The 17,581-nt window shown below is 34.4% G+C and overlaps 2 protein-coding genes across 4 annotated transcripts in view; both read right to left on the reverse strand.

Annotated features, from left to right (window-relative positions):
* Positions 1–3,706: 3,706 nt before the first annotated feature.
* Positions 3,707–6,702, reverse strand: LOC128239225 (uncharacterized). Of its 2 annotated transcripts, none has more exons than XM_052955774.1 (2): positions 6,590–6,702; positions 3,707–6,388 (listed from the first exon to the last, which is right to left on the reverse strand). In XM_052955774.1, exon 2 carries the CDS (start codon positions 6,303–6,305, stop codon positions 4,164–4,166), a length of 2,142 nt encoding a protein of 713 aa, XP_052811734.1. In that variant the 5' UTR covers positions 6,306–6,388; positions 6,590–6,702; the 3' UTR covers positions 3,707–4,163. The 2 variants fall into 2 exon arrangements, with proteins under 2 accessions (XP_052811734.1, XP_052811741.1); XM_052955781.1 differs by having other exon boundaries at positions 3,707–6,385; positions 6,590–6,664.
* A 3,126-nt stretch (positions 6,703–9,828) lies between these two features.
* LOC128239344 (coiled-coil domain-containing protein 89-like) overlaps positions 9,829–17,581 on the reverse strand; it is a 28,423-nt gene continuing 20,670 nt past the window's right edge. For both annotated transcript variants that reach the window (XM_052955974.1, XM_052955966.1), the window contains exon 8: positions 9,829–11,432. In XM_052955974.1, coding sequence (XP_052811934.1) covers positions 11,346–11,432 — 87 coding nt within the window. In that variant the 3' untranslated portion in view covers positions 9,829–11,345. The remainder of the gene's footprint in view (positions 11,433–17,581) is intronic.

A 17,581-nucleotide genomic window follows, 5' to 3' on the forward strand; every position in this document is an offset into this window, starting at 1 on the left:
ATGTAGTGTCCATTACCGAAGTGTTTACAGTTCTTGTAGTGTCCATTACCCAAGTGTTTACAGTATATGTAGTGTCCATTACCCAAGTGTTTACAGTATTTGTATCGTCTATTACCGAAGTGTTTACAGTTCTTGTAGTGTCCATTACCCAAGTGTTTACAATATTTGTAGTGTCCATTTCCCAACTGTTTACAGTATATGTAGTGTCCATTACCGAAGTGTTTACAGTATCTGTATCGTCAATTGCCCAAGTGTTAACATAATTTGAAGTTTCCATTACCCAAATGTTTACAATATTTGTAGTGTCCATTACCCAAGTGTTTACAGTTCTTGTAGTGTCAATTTCCCAAGTGTTTACAATATTTGTAGTGTCCATTACCCAAGTGTTTACAGCATTTGCAGTGTCCATTACCCAAGTGTTTACAGTATCTGTATCGTCCATTGCCCAAGTGTTAACATAATTTGAAGTTTCCATTACCCAAGTGTTTACAATATTTGTTATGTCCATTACCCAAGTGTTTACAGTTCTTGTAGTGTCAATTACCCCAGTGTTTACAATATTTGTAGTGTCCATTACCCAAGTGTTTACAGCATATGTAGTGTCCATTACCGAAGTGTTTACAGTATTTGTATCGTCCATTACCGAAGTGTTTACAGTTCTTGTAGTGTCCATAACCCAAGTGTTTACAATATCTTTAGTGTCCATTACCGAAGTATTAGAGTATATATAGTGTCCATTACCGAAGTGTTTACAGTATTTGTATCGTCCATTACAGAAGTGTTTACAGTATTTGTAGTGTCCATTACCGAAGTGTTCACAATTCTTGTTATGTCCATTACCCAAGTTTTCACAGTTCTTGTAGTGTCCATTACCCAACTGTTTACAGTATATGTAGTATCCATTACCGAAGTGTTTACAATATATGTAGTGTCCATTACCGAAGTGTTAACAGTATATGTAGTGTCCATTACCAAAGTGTTAACAGTATATGTAGTGTCCATTACCGAAGTGTTTACAGTATATGTAGTGTCCATTACCGAAGTGTTTACAGTATATGTAGTGTCCATCACCCAAGTGTTTACAGTATTTGTAGTGTCCATTACCGAAGTGTTTACAGTTCTTGTAGTGTCCATTACCCAAGTGGTACAGTATATGTAGTGTCCATTACCGAAGTGTTTACAGTTTATGGAGTGTCCATTACCGAAGTGTTAACAGTATATGTAGTGTCCATTACCGAAGTGTTTACAGTTCTTCTAGTGTCAATTACCGAAGTGTTAACAGTATATGTAGTGTCCATTACCGAAGTGTTTACAGTATATGTAGTGTCCATTATCGAAGTGTTAACAGTTTATGAAGTGTCCATTACCGAAGTGTTTACAGTATATGTAGTGTCCATTACCGAAGTGTTTACAGTATATGTAGTGTCCATTACCCAAGTGTTTACAGTATATGTAGTGTCCATTACCGAAGTGTTTACAGTATATGTAGTGTCCATTACCGAAGTGTTTACAGTATTTGTATCGTCCATTACAGAAGTGTTTACAGTATTTGTAGTGTCCATTACCGAAGTGTTCACAATTCTTGTTATGTCCATTACCCAAGTTTTCACAGTTCTTGTAGTGTCCATTACCCAACTGTTTACAGTATATGTAGTATCCATTACCGAAGTGTTTACAATATATGTAGTGTCCATTACCGAAGTGTTAACAGTATATGTAGTGTCCATTACCAAAGTGTTAACAGTATATGTAGTGTCCATTACCGAAGTGTTTACAGTATATGTAGTGTCCATTACCGAAGTGTTTACAGTATATGTAGTGTCCATCACCCAAGTGTTTACAGTATTTGTAGTGTCCATTACCGAAGTGTTTACAGTTCTTGTAGTGTCCATTACCCAAGTGGTACAGTATATGTAGTGTCCATTACCGAAGTGTTTACAGTTTATGTAGTGTCCATTACCGAAGTGTTAACAGTATATGTAGTGTCCATTACCGAAGTGTTTACAGTTCTTCTAGTGTCAATTACCGAAGTGTTAACAGTATATGTAGTGTCCATTACCGAAGTGTTTACAGTATATGTAGTGTCCATTACCGAAGTGTTAACAGTTTATGAAGTGTCCATTACCGAAGTGTTTACAGTATATGTAGTGTCCATTACCGAAGTGTTTACAGTATATGTAGTGTCCATTACCCAAGTGTTTACAGTATATGTAGTGTCCATTACCGAAGTGTTTACAGTATATGTAGTGTCCATTACCGAAGTGTTTACAGTTCTTGTAGTGTCCATTACCCAAGTGTTTACAATATTTGTAGTGTCCATTACCCAAGGGTTTACAGTATTTGTATCGTCCATTACCGAAGTGTTTACAGTTCTTGTAGTGTCCATTACCCAAGTGTTTACAATATTTGTAGTGTCCATTTCCCAACTGTTTACAGTATATGTAGTGTCCATTACCGAAGTGTTTACAGTATTTGTATCGTCCATTACCGAAGTATTTACAGTATTTGTAGTGTACATTACCGAAATGTTTACACTTCTTGTAGTGTCCAATACCAAAGTGTTTTCATTACTTGTGTTGTACATTAAATAAAAAAGTACTATACTTTAAGTGTATATAGTATTAGTAGAATTTATCCTATGTTTCAGAACAATTATGTCGCAGCAATACATAGGTTGTAACTCGTGACTTCAACGTGTACTTGTGGATTGTATACGATTAAAACTCGTAGGACACATGCACAAGTTGTTTTCTATGACGCATGTAAGCCTTGGTTCAGGCCTAATGGTTTATGATGCAGTCGGCAGTAGGTGAATATAAAGGTACACGAATAGGAAATGCCTTCGCAAACATATTTTTAGTTGTATGTCTAGTTTCGCGTATGCGTACACGTATTGTTAAGCAGTATCTTTATTCTTCCCACTAAAATGATCTGACTAATTTGATTACCCTAGTATCTGGCCCAAATATCATCAATTCTCAATCTTAATCTCATTTTACCACAGAACCGCGTTGCATGATTGAAAGATGTATGTTTTACTTTTGTTTTCAAGGTGCATTCTCGCATAGTTTACATCTATGTTGATACAAAGATTGTTTAAAGAAAAAAATAGTTCAAACGCAAAAATTATACTGGAGTTCAATATTCTGTGTTTATTACTCAAGTACTTGTTGTGCTCTAGAAATATAGAAATATGTTTTTAAATACATTAGAAAAATAATATTTTCCAAAATAATGTAGAAAGCGTTTTTTAAAGTAATTTTAAATCATGCCTTTCTTAAATGTGGAAAAATAAGTTGAGTATGAGAAATGACTTTTTCGTGAGATGGAGACCTGGCCCCAATATCACGAAAATACTTAAGTCAAGTCTCAATTATTATCTCAACTCATTTTATCACGCACAAGCATCGTATTATTCAAAATCTTGCATGTTTTCATACTTTTTGTAAATTTATTTCCTCATAGAATGTGTTATTGAAAGATGTTGAAAATATTTCAAAGAAATCTTATTCTAGAGCAAAAAATATACTTGATGAATTGTTAAAAGGCAATGAATTGTACTCAAGTACATTTTGGCTATAATATATAGTAAACTGAGTTGAGACTGAGTTTGAGATTTGACTTAAGTATTTTCGTGATATTGGGGCCTGCTGATTACTATATCGGATAGTATGGAATGATTGGGGTTGAAAACAGAAACTGTACATTCCGATTAATGTAGTTTAATTATAGATATATACATAACAATACACAACACATAAACAATGACATGTTTAGTAAATCTCATATTAGTAAACACAACTGGTCCCGGCTTCAATATTATACCTTTAAGGCGACATCTATTAAGCATTGTACATGCCAATGTAAACATGAAATTCGTATACAGTTAAACGAAGATGTTCCTTTCTTCCCCAACGATCGCACGACAGAATATAGCAGGATAAAGAATTTCAGTGTAATATTTTAATTGAAAGTTTTACTTGCTTAAACATATACACGTCACCGATCCATATATATTTTAGTTTCGGAAAAGAAAGAATAACTAACTCATATATATTTCATTGAAATAAATACGGTTGATCGATACGTTCGTCAGTAAGATTCGTCGGACATATTTGGGCCCGACAGTTTAAACTGCTTCCCTTTACTCTACAAACATATTTTTACAAAGCCACAATGCCGAAGGTGTTCGATTTTTCCTCGTCTTGAGAATCTGAAGAGATCATGGCGATGTTCTTTTTCTCATCTACGTATAAGCCTCTGGCCTCGCCGACAACATTGGACGTCTTCACAAGCTTTCCAACAGCACCGGATGCTTTATTCACAATTTTTATCCCGTCCTTGAATAAAATGTACAACGCTTTGGTTCCATTGAAAAGTGCCACCGGTCCCAAATTCCCGTTTTCTATCTTCACTTCCCACTTCTTTTTGTTGGCGGCAATGTCAAAGCGCTTCAAAGACTGCAACGACGTGTCCAGAATAAACATACAGTTCATTTCAAAGTCATATGACGTTTTCAAGTCGGCCGCCTTTTCTTTTCCCGTCATGCATGCTGCAAAGGATAGGGAATGCTTTGTTTTGCCAGTCTCCATGACAATAACTAATTTTCCGTTTCCGCTGACGGCATATTCGCGAGCATCGTCGTTAAAATCGAAACCAATCACGTCAACAATATCGCATTGAATGTCTGTACTTGTTTGAACTTCTATTTGTTCTGCAATAGCCATGTAGATGGTAAGATGAAGTTTCGTCCCTCGTCCAAGAACAGCAACCTTACCTCTATCGTTTCCGACCATACTTATGTAGTGACTTCCCTTGGGCTCGGATATTACATGTCCATCAGTACCAGCTAAAATTATCGCTGAATTTCGAACGTCGAGTAACACCACTCGATTTGTACTAAGTAAATTGATATTCACAATCGTACGCTTGATATCTTTCGTCGAGAGAGTTGAGGATGTATTCTTTAAATCCAGAACGCTGGAAGACTTGTGTTTGTGAATGATATCAGTTCCTTCAGCTTTGGCCTTTAGTGCGGGAAATTTGTCTAACAGTGATGACCTAGCAACTACCCTTTTTTCGGAGCCGCGACCTATTGTGGATTTTGATTCCTTCTCGCTATTTGACTGTCCCTGTGTAACATTTACTTTGACTTCAACTGGATTTGGTTTCGGTCTGTCACATGGTTGTTCCTTCTTTGCAGATTGAAGTTTAAGGTTAAAATAGGGATTTTCAGGAGTCGTTTTGGGAGAGGCTGGCGAGAAGTTTGGCAGAGACTTCTGCCGCTCGGGTAGCTTTACGACCGGTTGTTTATTTGGCTTTACTTCTGGTGTTGAGGACCCTTTGGTCACTGCAGCTTTCTTACTCATGCTTTCATATTTTTCGTAATTTTGTTCTTCTGATTTCTCAGTTGGAACAGCTGGTAAAGGCTCTCTGAAACGACCAGCGCTTAACTTCTTAGGTGTAACTTGATTTGTTGTTGTTGAAGATATTTTTGGTTTCCCAGCTTGTTTAGCGAGTGTCGTGTACGGTCCATGTTCTTTACCAGTATTTTCAAGCGTGTCGTAATTTGTCTGTCCTAGGGTATCGTCTGTGTCTTTACCAGGAGTTGTTATAAGTTTTGACGTCACTGGCGTCAGGTATTCATTGTCTTCTTGTAAGCCTTCATATTGTTCGTCATCTTCGTCTATCAAAATCTGACCGAGATACGGGTTGTTTCCGTACACGGCCTGTTTCAGAGTTGTATCGACGTGAAATCCGGACGATGTGTGTACGTCCGTGAACGGCAGATTCTTCACATTCTGTCGTAGGGAAAACATATCACTACCATCGTCGACCTTACTCCCTTTCTTGTTAAGCATTCGCTCAATCTCAGTATCGAACATTGCAATGGATGAATCGATACTTTCCATTCGACTGCGGTTAGTGTTCTGAATAACAGTCACTTTATCGTCAATCGATTTCAATGAACTTTCAAACTTCTTCTGCAATTCCTCCTGCAATTTATAAAAATACTTCTCTACCTTCCTTTTCAAGTTTTGCTTCTCAACATCCGTGTTTTCCATATGCGATTCAAGTTTGGTTTTCTTCAGAGTGATGCCAAATTTTAGTGCAAGAAGAGCGACAAGGTTCCTCTCGCCAGTTGTTTCCATGTTCTTGATAACTCTCACCTCACATTTCTTGCGGCTATGTTTCTTGTCTTCAAGGACACACTTCATGCAGATAATTTGTCTGTGCTTCATGCATACGGCCTCGCCGTGGACCGATGGGTGGTCCCCACACATTGGAGTTTCTGATATATCCATTTTGAGTGCGAAGACGGTTGTTTTTAATTAATCCAGTAGGAGTAGGTCATGTTCTCCGTTGTATAGTTTTCTTTCTTAATCTTCTGAAGATGAATCATAATAATATTTTAAACCCTTTGAATTAGAAAGCATTTATTAAATCTATCATGTTATTTCAAAAAGCAGCTATTAGGTATTTAGTATATACTATATGTATTATTAAACTTACATAGAACATGCTTAGATTCACATAAGCAAATGTATTTACAGAAGATCAACAAGCAATAAGATAAAAAAAGACTTACATTTTGCAGTCCAAACATTTGCACACACAACACCCTAATAGTTCAGTAAGTTGCTTGCAATGAACGGTTATGACTTCCTTGCAAATGCGTTATTTACATTGAACGAGTACGGGTATTTCCCCACCCAAAACGAATGGCGAGGGTTGATGATTAAAATCCGATATTCAGACTGCTTAAAAATACGACTTGTACATTCTTTAGTTACATGCTTCCGTTCGTGAAAGTGGATATGCTTTGGGGATATCCAGCATATGTCGGTTTTCGGGGTCATTATTTCTATAAAAAAACATATTTTGACAATTGTTCCAAAATTGTTACAAGCTTAGAGAACACAGTTTGGTAATATTTGAAGACTTGTAACGTATTGAAAAGCGTTTACTTTGTTTGCTTTTAACCATCTATTCTTATATCAGAACGTTTACCCGTAAGCTTCTCTCCGTGTTAATTAGTAGCGTGCGGCTTCAACGATATAAGTGATTAAATGCACACTGCTTATTGAACGCCGTCTTTCCAAATATGGAACAAAACTAAATTTTACACCCACTGACATCGTGACTGAAACTGAAGTTCGCTTTTCTTCACAAGTTGCGCTTCGTTCTCGTGTATAATTTAAGAACTCTTAGTGAGCACAGTAACCGTTACTTATATTTTACGAGCAATGAGTATAATAATTGACTTATCAGATCTCCGATCTGAGTATCCTGCGGTGCAATTTGAGATGTTTTATGATAGAAATGGACCCTAAATGGCCCTGAGCCAATAAAGAAATACACAGAAAATAGTCCCCTAGTGTGACACCAGTGCAATTAGCTGGAGAAGCACAGCAGGGGATTATCATGCCAAACATTCCTTATACAAGGCCTTTAAATCGAACATTCCAAAAGATAAATCCTATTAAGATCCAGTTAAGAACAGTAGTGAATCCTACCCCAACCATGTGGATAATTTGTCCTTTAGAAAAACAACAACTTTAAAAACATGTTTAAATCAACCAAGCTTTGTAAACTGGTATGGACGATACATAAACCCGCACTTATCAAATAGCTTTATTTGTATACGCTGTTGCATCTTAAACACCCCTTCCCTTTACAAACCACAATCCCATTGTATGTTGAAGATTTCTTTACAATTAGCGTGGCAAATATTTATTATACTGACTATAGAGTAGAGACTTATTGCCTTACCTTCGTCGGTGAAATTTGAGAACCACTCAATAGGAGAATAAGTATATGATGATTTTAAATTCGCACGTATTCCTCGATTTAGCTTTCAATAGTATTAACTTATAAAAGGCGCACAATAAAGGCTGATGCAATAAAATGTTTTTAAATTTCTAATGCATTATTTTGTTTGACTTATTTGACTTAGATGATCGAAACAAAAAAGTGCAATACTTTAATAAAGGTAGTTAAAAAGTGTCATTAATATTTTTGCCACGTAGCTGTTATTTTTTTTTATAAAGGTTAATATATTTTTATGTGAACCAAAATCACATGCTTTTGTGGGTTCATCCTTTAAATCAAATGAGTTAAACATAATAATTCATTAAAAATACATATTCAAAAACCATTTAATACAGATTGGAATAAAAAAAACATATGGTGTCAATCAAAGTATGTATTTAACTTAGATTTAAAAACAACAATTTTCGTGCCATGAATGTGTATTATCTTTAATGCCATTCAGAAGTAGAATCCATCTCGCTAAAGCTTTTTCAGCTATAAAACAGATTTGCTCCATTTAACTCCAAGCAGGTTTTAAATAATTTAGCTACGTGTTAACATTAGCGACATCATGTGCAGTGCATAAACAAAACCAACGCTTAAACCTCTACAGAGGTATTCACCGCATTGACTCCTTTTGAAGAGTGCACTACTAAGTCTGCTTGATTTAAGGTCATATTGAGTGATTTAAGTAGAGACACAGTACTGTATTTTGTATCAGCTTGTAGTCTTCAGCAGACGAATGAACTGACATTGATTTGGAAAAAAATGTTTATCAGTCAGTTCCCCGTCAAACTCGGGTTTCAATATGCATTCAAAATAAGACTGCGTAACTTAAACTCTAGACAAGAAGCATTCGGAACTCCTCGGCCATTTTTATCGAAAACAAATGCCGGTACATCAGTTGAAGTAGTTCGTAAATTTTGGAATAATATCATTAATTAAATGTAGTGTTTAACAGTTGTATTTATTGATCTCAGTTTACAATTGATGGCCAGTGAAGTGTTTTATTGCAAACATTATTAAGATTCCCAAGAGTTAAGTCATAAAGTTTAACTGCTAAATAAGATTACTACGCGATCTATTTGCAGCATACTTAAACGTGTCACTTTTTGAGTATGTAAACCGTCCAAATACATCCGAGGTTGTTTTTGAAAAAATGGCCGAGGAGCTCCGAATGGACATGAAGATACAGTTTTTCAAGTCTCAACCCATTCGGAACACCTCGGCCATTTCCCAGCTTTGTTTTCGATGGAAAATAGCTGAGGAGTTCAGAATGGTCTCAAGCAATTTATTCAGATGACAGTGTCAGTAGCAGTAGGTTCTGTTTTGCATGTTCCCCTGTTCCTATTTTAAGCATAACGATGCTTTTCCATACATGAGACAAGCAAAGGGAGAGAAATCTGTTCTTGTTACAAAAACAAACGTCTATTTCACTAATGGTTACAGGGGCGTATCCGAAAGGCAACCCCCACCACAAATCGGTCCAAGGTTACTTTTTTCGATATAGGAGAAACTTAAAAGTGATAAAGTTCTCTCAAATTGCAAAATTTCGTACTAGAAACTGTTAAAATCTTCTTTGGGGAGTACCCCCCATAACCCCCCTGCCCACACTTTAAACCAAATAAATTTCGGTTCTGAGGGAGGGGCGCAAGTCAGAATGTTATGCCCCACAGTTACACCCCCTCTAATGTAGAATACTGGATCTGCCCGTGTAGTTAAAATTGATTTCATCATACTTCTTACTTTTTTGATACAAATGTCAGAGCAAAAAACAGTTTGAAGTAAAAAAAAAAACTCATTCCTGATATGTGGACTTCAATCCTGAAAATTAGAACACCTTATAAAAGAAAAGCCCATGTCGATTGGAGCTAATTTTAATTTTTGTCTTAATATTGCAAATCACTATGACAACTAATACAAACGAATAAATTAACAAATATATATATATATATATATATATATATATATATATATATATATATATATATATATATATATTATATTAACATACATTTTTATACACAATCATTTAATTCATTAACACAGGCAACATTTGGACGGAATGCATTAATAAAATAACAGCTTCGATTCCGAAGGAATGTAATCGAAATTGGACAACAAAATAAAATATATACATATACAAATAATAGGGTTTCAGCTAAAGATTTAGAACAGGGTGCTGCACCCAGCCTTAATTTTGGCCACACCCCTATCCCCGACCTCATGGAGAGAAACATTGAGAACCTTTCTACCTTTTTAGAATATGAAATTAATTATACCCCTGGCATGGACCTCATGGAGAGAAAAACTGAGAACTTTTCTGCCGTTTTATAATATGAAATTAATTACTGGGTATTGTATGTGTTGTTGTTTTTTTTAAAAACGTTTCTATATGATTTATCATATGATAATAGATTTGTATAAACTAAAAATATTGGGCAATCAACCAATTTTTTCTCTCGTTTTAACATGTTTCTAACATATTTATAATAGTTTATGGAATGTTTGGCATGATTATCCCCTGCTGTGCATCTCCTGCCAATTGCATTGGTGTCACAGTAGGGGCCAATTTCCTGTGTATTCCTTTATTGGCTTCAGGGCCATTTAGGGTCCATTTTAATAATAAAACATCGAAAACTGCACAGCAGGATACTCAGATTGGAGATCTGATAAGCCAATTAGGCAATAAGATTAAGATCAATTAACAGAGGTTGTGTACAATTTTTTTTATTATTATTATTTTAGTTTTTTTGGAGGGGGGGGGGGGCACTTATAGAAGGCTTAAAATAGGTCTTTTAATTATTTTTTCTCCACAACCTCAGAAACCACTCTTTCCCTTTTCTGCAATACCCTGTCCTTTTCTTAAACCCAACAAACAAAAGTATTTGGCCTCTTAAATGCTAGCTACTAATATTTGCAATATCATGCTGATGAACAATAAACAGCAACACAATCCTAAGTGGAATTCATTTTTTACATTTTGTTGTAATTCAACCTTAATTTTGACAAATGCAAAAGGAAGTTAAAGATTATTTTAAAAAGTAATGATAGTTTCCTTAAGGTAAGCAAATTGTTTTTTATGCAGTTCTAAACAAAGCTTTAAATACTAAGAGAAGCTTAAAAATTATACATATTTTCAAAACACTGTCATATTGAGAACGTAAGGAATTTCGTACAAAAAAGCTGAGTTAGGTTTGAAATAAATGGAAGAAATATAATGCAGGTTCAAAGCCAATCATTTCTTCTGAAAATCATTTTAATGTCCTGAATAAAATTACCGGTTAAAGAACTTTGTTTTTTAGAATTATAAAAGTTTGATATAATAATTATAATAAAAAAACATAAAAAAACAGGCTGTACATTTTCAATTTTTCCAGATTACCATTTTGACATATATAAAATGTTAAAAAATGTATACACAAAACTTATAATTAATACTAAATTTCATATGCTGAACAGTAAATTGAAAAATGTGCATCAATATCTATTTAGAATTTAGTGGTGTTTAACTGTGCAGCAGACAACAGGAATCATCCACAAAGATGCCGAAGCCTTTCATTTAGTTCTTTTTCCTTCTTCAGAAGGGCTGTTGTGTGCTTCTTGTAAGCTTCAAACTCCTGAAACAGATATAAAGAAACAATTACAAACAGCAGTACACCGAAGAGGAAATGCTGAAATAATTGGTATGCCCAATGATAGGGTGACACATAAAAATTAACAGTACTTTGTTGAAAAAGGCTGCGAAACACTATACATTCTTTTTGCGTTCAAGGTCACTGTGACCTTAAACTATGACCCGATGACCCCTAAAGTCAATAGGGGTCATCTACTGGTCAGGTCGAACCTCAGAGTCAAGTTTGAGGGCCATGGGTGCAGGCATTGTCGAGTGATAACTCGGACAACCTTTTCACATTCAAGGTAACTTTGACCCCTTAAATCAATCATCTACTGGTCAGGCCCAACCTTCATGTCAAGTGTGATGACCATCGGTCCAGGCATTGTTAAGTTATCATTTGGAAAAGCTTTGACAACCCTTTCATGATAAAGTTCACTGTGACCTTCACCCGATGACCCCTAAAATCAATAGGGTTACCGGGGTAATATACTGGTCAGGCCTAAACTTCATGTCAGGTGTGATGACCATAGGTCAAGGCATTGTTGATTTATCACTCGGAAAAGCTTTGACAAACTTTTCACGTTAAAGTTCACTGACACCTTGGGCTTGACCCAATGACATCTGAAATCAATAGGGGTCATCTACTGGTCAGGCCAAACCTTCATGTCAAGTTTGATGACCATATTTCCAGGAATTGTCAATTTATTACTCGGACAAGCTTTAGTCTACTGACGGACGCACCTACAATCCGACATGTGCAAGGCAATTATTTATACCCTCTCTTCTTCAAAGGGGGGGGGGGGGGGGGATGGGGACGGGGGGTTTGGCATAACAAGTCAACTTAGGAAAACATGATCACATCAATAATGATGATTTACGCTTCCATACTGATGATTTATAGCAAGTAATACTTTTCCACAGGTTGAGTACAGTATTTATCAAAACATTTGCATGTTTTTTTTAAGCACCAAGTGGGAAGAAATATTCATAGATATGATTTGCAATATGATATGAAGTTATTTTTTCTATTTAACCTCTCAGTATGAAATTAAATTGTTCAGACATTCTTTAACAACTATGTCCTGTCAATATTATTTAAATGCCTTCAAGGTTAGTTCGTTCAAAATATGACAAAGTAAAAATTTGTATAATGTAATATGATATTTTTAAATCTTATCCTTCAATAAATCATGCTTTTTATTTTAAAGTGTATTTAAACATATTGTATTGATATATCAATACAACATCTTGATGTTTACCAATGTGCATTTTTATATATTGATGTACTGTACACAGATTTAGGGGACTGTGGTACGCTGCATGAAAGGAAAACAACACACAATGATTACTGTTTACGAAATTTAAAGTAGTAAAACCACAGGGGACAGAAGTATTCAAGTATTATTATTAAGGGTAGGAAAATATAAGGAATGGTTTGCCTTTGTTCCCTGTGGTTAAACAGTAGCATGCATTACTTGAATTCTGTGAATTCTCTTTCATAAACACTGAGTGAAGAACATGATCGACCAGGTATGTGTAGTGTGATATTCAATTCAATTGCTGGTAACTACATGGAGCAATCATGTCACAAGGGCTGTTGTAATGCCTTCTATTTCTATATGGAGTTGCAGCTGTCTTACACTAAGCCCGATATATAAAGAGATGAGGAAGGCATAAATGAAAAAGAAAGATAAGAAGAAATCGAAGAAGATGAGGAGGACATAGAAGAAGAAGAAAGATGAGGAGGACATTGAAGAAGAAGAAGATGAGGAGGACATAAAAGAAGAAGAAGATGAGGAGGACATAGAAGAAGAATAACGATGAAGAAGAAGGCAATTAGGAGAACATAGAAGAAGAAGAAAGATGAAGAAGAAGGCGATGAGGAGAACATAGAAGAAGAAGATGAGGAGGACATAGAAGAAGAAGATGAGGAGGACAAAGAAGAAGAAGATGAGGAGGACATAGAAGAAGAATAACGATGAAGAAGAAGGCAATTAGGAGAACAAAGAAGAAGAAAGATGAAGAAGAAGGCGATGAGGAGAACATAGAAGAAGAAGAAGATGAGGAGGACATAGAAGAAGAAGAAGAAGAAGAAGAAGAAGAAGAAGAAGAAGAAGAAGAAGAAGAAGAAGAAGAAGAAGAAGAAGAAGATGATGAAGGGGACTCTTTTAAGGATCTGAGCTATCAATTAGCAAAGTCCTCTAATTTTACTACCATAATATATAATTGGCTTAAGTTAGTTCTCCATTTATGACTATTAACCAATCCAATAAAAGCATTTCAATTTGAGTGATAACCACAGCTTTGTAAGTTTTGAAATTATTTATAAAGTAAATGGTTTGAACTTTTTATCATTTAAGAAATCTGGTTTAATACCTGTTCTTATTTTTGTAGGAAATCGGAATTTAGGTGATTTCATATTGTGTGAGAGCATAAGGCCTAACAAGAAAATGAAAATGTTTCTGGTTTCCTGACCTACCCAGGTACAGGGTAAAGTTTTTATGCAAGTTCAAGATGAAAACGTTTAGACTGTTATTCTTTTCTCCTTTAGGACAGAATTTCAGTTTCATTTCTTGTACGGGAAGATCACCTTTATTTCATTATGTAGCCATGTTTTTTGGGGGCAGTGGAATTAGACACAAGCAGTTTTATTGTGTAGGCCTTAGTTTAATAAAAATTATAACACAAAATTGTTAGACTGTGACAAGGAAGTTGAGTCATGATAGTCAGCCGTGATTTAAATGGAACTTTGCGTGTTTATTACCTTGCCCAAGGTCTTTAATGCAACCTTGAACATGTTTTAAAAGTTATGCACTTTGATTTAGTGCAACTGAACTTTCAAACAATATATATATATTTACTTTTCTGTATTCATCACTAGCAGGGTTCTTCCTACTATATCCTTTGATGTATGCCCCTTAGTCTAAAATGCCCTTTATCTAGTGTAATAATATTTAAGTTATAGAGGGTTTCAGCTATCAGGGTTATGGGAGGATACACAAAACAGTATATGAAGAGTACTTTTCAGGACCAAATTCTTTGGATTTTTCATCAAGTTATCTAAATAAACTTCAATTCAGTCTGTCATTGTTATGTTTCTAGGCATTAAACTCTTAAAACAAACTGACAGAAACATGCATGATATACACTTCTAATACTAAGAAAACCCTATAATGTTTAAAGCTGCACTCTCACAGACTTACAATTTTTACAACTTTTTTATTTTTTGTCTTGGAAAGGGCAAATTTTTGTGTATGTATCTTAACCAATGATATTAGATTGCTGACAAAAAATCAGATCGTAGATTTTCATATTTCCGTTCGAAAATTAATGTTTTATGGCTTAAACCATTACTTTATATATAAATTATAAAAATCTGCAGTCTAATTTTTTGTCAAGAGTCTTATATAACTGGTTTTCATGGATTTTCGCAAAAATTGGCTCGTTCCAAGACCAAATATAAACAAAAAACCCTGAAGGCCCTGTATCACTCACCTGATCCAATTCAAGTGTGAAAGAAGTGTTTTCAGGGCGGGAAAAATTGATTACCCAGTTTCAAACTCTACCTAAAGATCATCAAGAATAACATTCTAATCAAGTTCCATGAACATATGGTCATAAATGTGGCCTTAAAATTGTTAACATGCTTTTTTCTATTATTTGACCTGGTGACCTAGTTTTTGACCGCACATGACCCAGATTCGAACTTGGCCTAGAGCTAATCAATATAAACATTCTGACTTAGTTTCATAAATGTGACCTCTAGAGTGCTAACAAGCTTTTTCTATGATTTGACCTGGTGACTTTTTTAGTTTTTAACAGGTACATATAAAGATTAAGCGATATTTTGGTGCTTTTTCAACTGTTTTAACTTTATATGGCCATGTAGTTTTAATAAAAAATAACATTTAAAAAGGCTAGTATTTTCTATCGGTACCTGAACCAAATTATAGTTTTGCCAAGGCCTTATGAGTCCTCCTTTTCCTAAAATAACAACTATTTTATAAGTTTAGGATGTCTTTACACGGAAGTGCGTCTCTCATGAATAATTGTTAACAAAACAGCCGCACTAGTCCACATCTGAATGAGGTATCCACAATTATAATCTCATAAAAGTCAAATACTCGCTTGCTTCAGTCGACGTTACACTATGTGCACAGCATGGGCATCACTATAATTTATGGGTTTACAGTGAAATTGCTGCACTTGCTATAAATAGCCATGATATCAAATATACCCAAGGTCACTTTTTATGCTCGACATACCACTGATCACAAAAATTGACATGCAACCTTATTGTACACACTTATTGAAATAAACACCTTTTTCTTGTACTACCAATTATTGAAAAAAACTGTCACAAAAACAATTTCCCCAGTGGGAATTTATTTATAATTTATAATATTATATATTATATAATAATAATAATAATATAATATATAATATTAAAAATATTTAAATAACATATTTTTTATTTTTGTATTTATTTATGTTATAATTTTTATATATGTTTATTATTATGATAATTATGGCCTCCTATTCTTACGTACTCAAATGACATATTACTGGCCTCACTTCAAAATGCTGAAGCTGCATTTTTTCTGTTTCGGAACCTTTACATCACAAAAATCATTATTGAGACAAGCTGCATCTAACGGCAAAATGCTGAGTAAATAGTTCAATAAGAAAATGGTGTTGCATCATGTGATCAAAATGTCGAGCAATGATTGGACATCTCACAGAGAAGCAAAAGTGCCGAACCTTCAAAAATTGTAGCTACAAAAATTGTTACTCAGGCATTTTGTAAAAATAAATGTGTGATGAAATTATCAAGATTAAACACTAAAAACTTTGCTACTGAAAACAGGTTCGTAGCTTTAACATTTAGAAGTGAGCTTAGGCCATTGATGTCTGTACAAAATAATAGGGACACTGTTGAAGCTGAAACATTATAATCAAATGGTTTTGTTTCTTTTATTATAATTATACCACAATATGTGACTTCCATTTCGTGGTGTAAAATAGAATGACAATTTAAAAAAGCTCTTGTATATACAATAAATTTACAAGTGAATGCAGTTACATTGTGAAAACATTAGGTGACAGCGAAAAAGTCTTTGGTGTTTTTTTATTGTTCCTTAATAAATCCTTTTTCGCTCTCACACATTGCTGTGTTGGTGAACATATTATAAATATTGATAGAATTACCAAGTCGAAAAACTGCCGGCATCTGACTTCTTGCATGAATGTCGGTTCCTTCCATTTTGTTGACAAATTAGAATATATATACAACTGTCAGATATGATATTAGTAGTGTCTGTTCGCCAGCTAACATAGCAAGCATCGTCATAATTATGAGGTGTCAATTAAGCGTAATGAATAGTTGATACTATGTAATACATAATATTATAATAGTTGTCAACATTATGTTTTTGTCCAATGAGAAGGCAGTATTTCTCAAGATAATTTCCATTATACACTTATTTCAGTAAATCAGCAGTCAGCTTTTATTGATTTTTATCAGGTGAAGCATTAGATATAAACAGTGGCTGGCAAAGTAAGTTGGTAGTTTACACAGTATCATGTAGACCACTAAAGACTTTTTTTGGTTGTAAGTATTTTAAATAACTTACACAAAAATGGCTATATTACTGTGAGGCATCAAGCCATTCATTTTTGTAAGTAATTACTAACAATCTTTAACCATAACTAAGTAACATGACTATATATATGGAAAGTATACTTTATCATGTTGGTTAATCCCATGAAGAATGCTTTTACAAGACAAAAACATTTTTATAATTAACCTTAGATTTAAAATTTGGTTTGCTCTTAAAGAATAATGTTTTGTCTAAATCACCTTTTTTAAACTAACATGTTAATTTAAGTTAAACATAGTTATATAAGTCATGAAAATACATCATGCATGAAAAAGCACAGGTAAATATAAGTTATAAAACTACTCTCTATCTAACAAAGACAACTGTTGGAAAAAAATCACTGAAATATTTATAAGAATACTGTCCCTTAACTATACGCAACTCAACGTCTCTCATGATATCTCTATTTTCTTTATTCAGTATTTGACCTATCTACAGACGGCAGTATTTTCTTTGACTTTTTCGAAGATTTTTTAAATACCATGTAAGA

Source organism: Mya arenaria, chromosome 1, assembly GCF_026914265.1.
Source record: "Mya arenaria isolate MELC-2E11 chromosome 1, ASM2691426v1".
NCBI classification, from domain to species: domain Eukaryota; kingdom Metazoa; phylum Mollusca; class Bivalvia; order Myida; family Myidae; genus Mya; species Mya arenaria.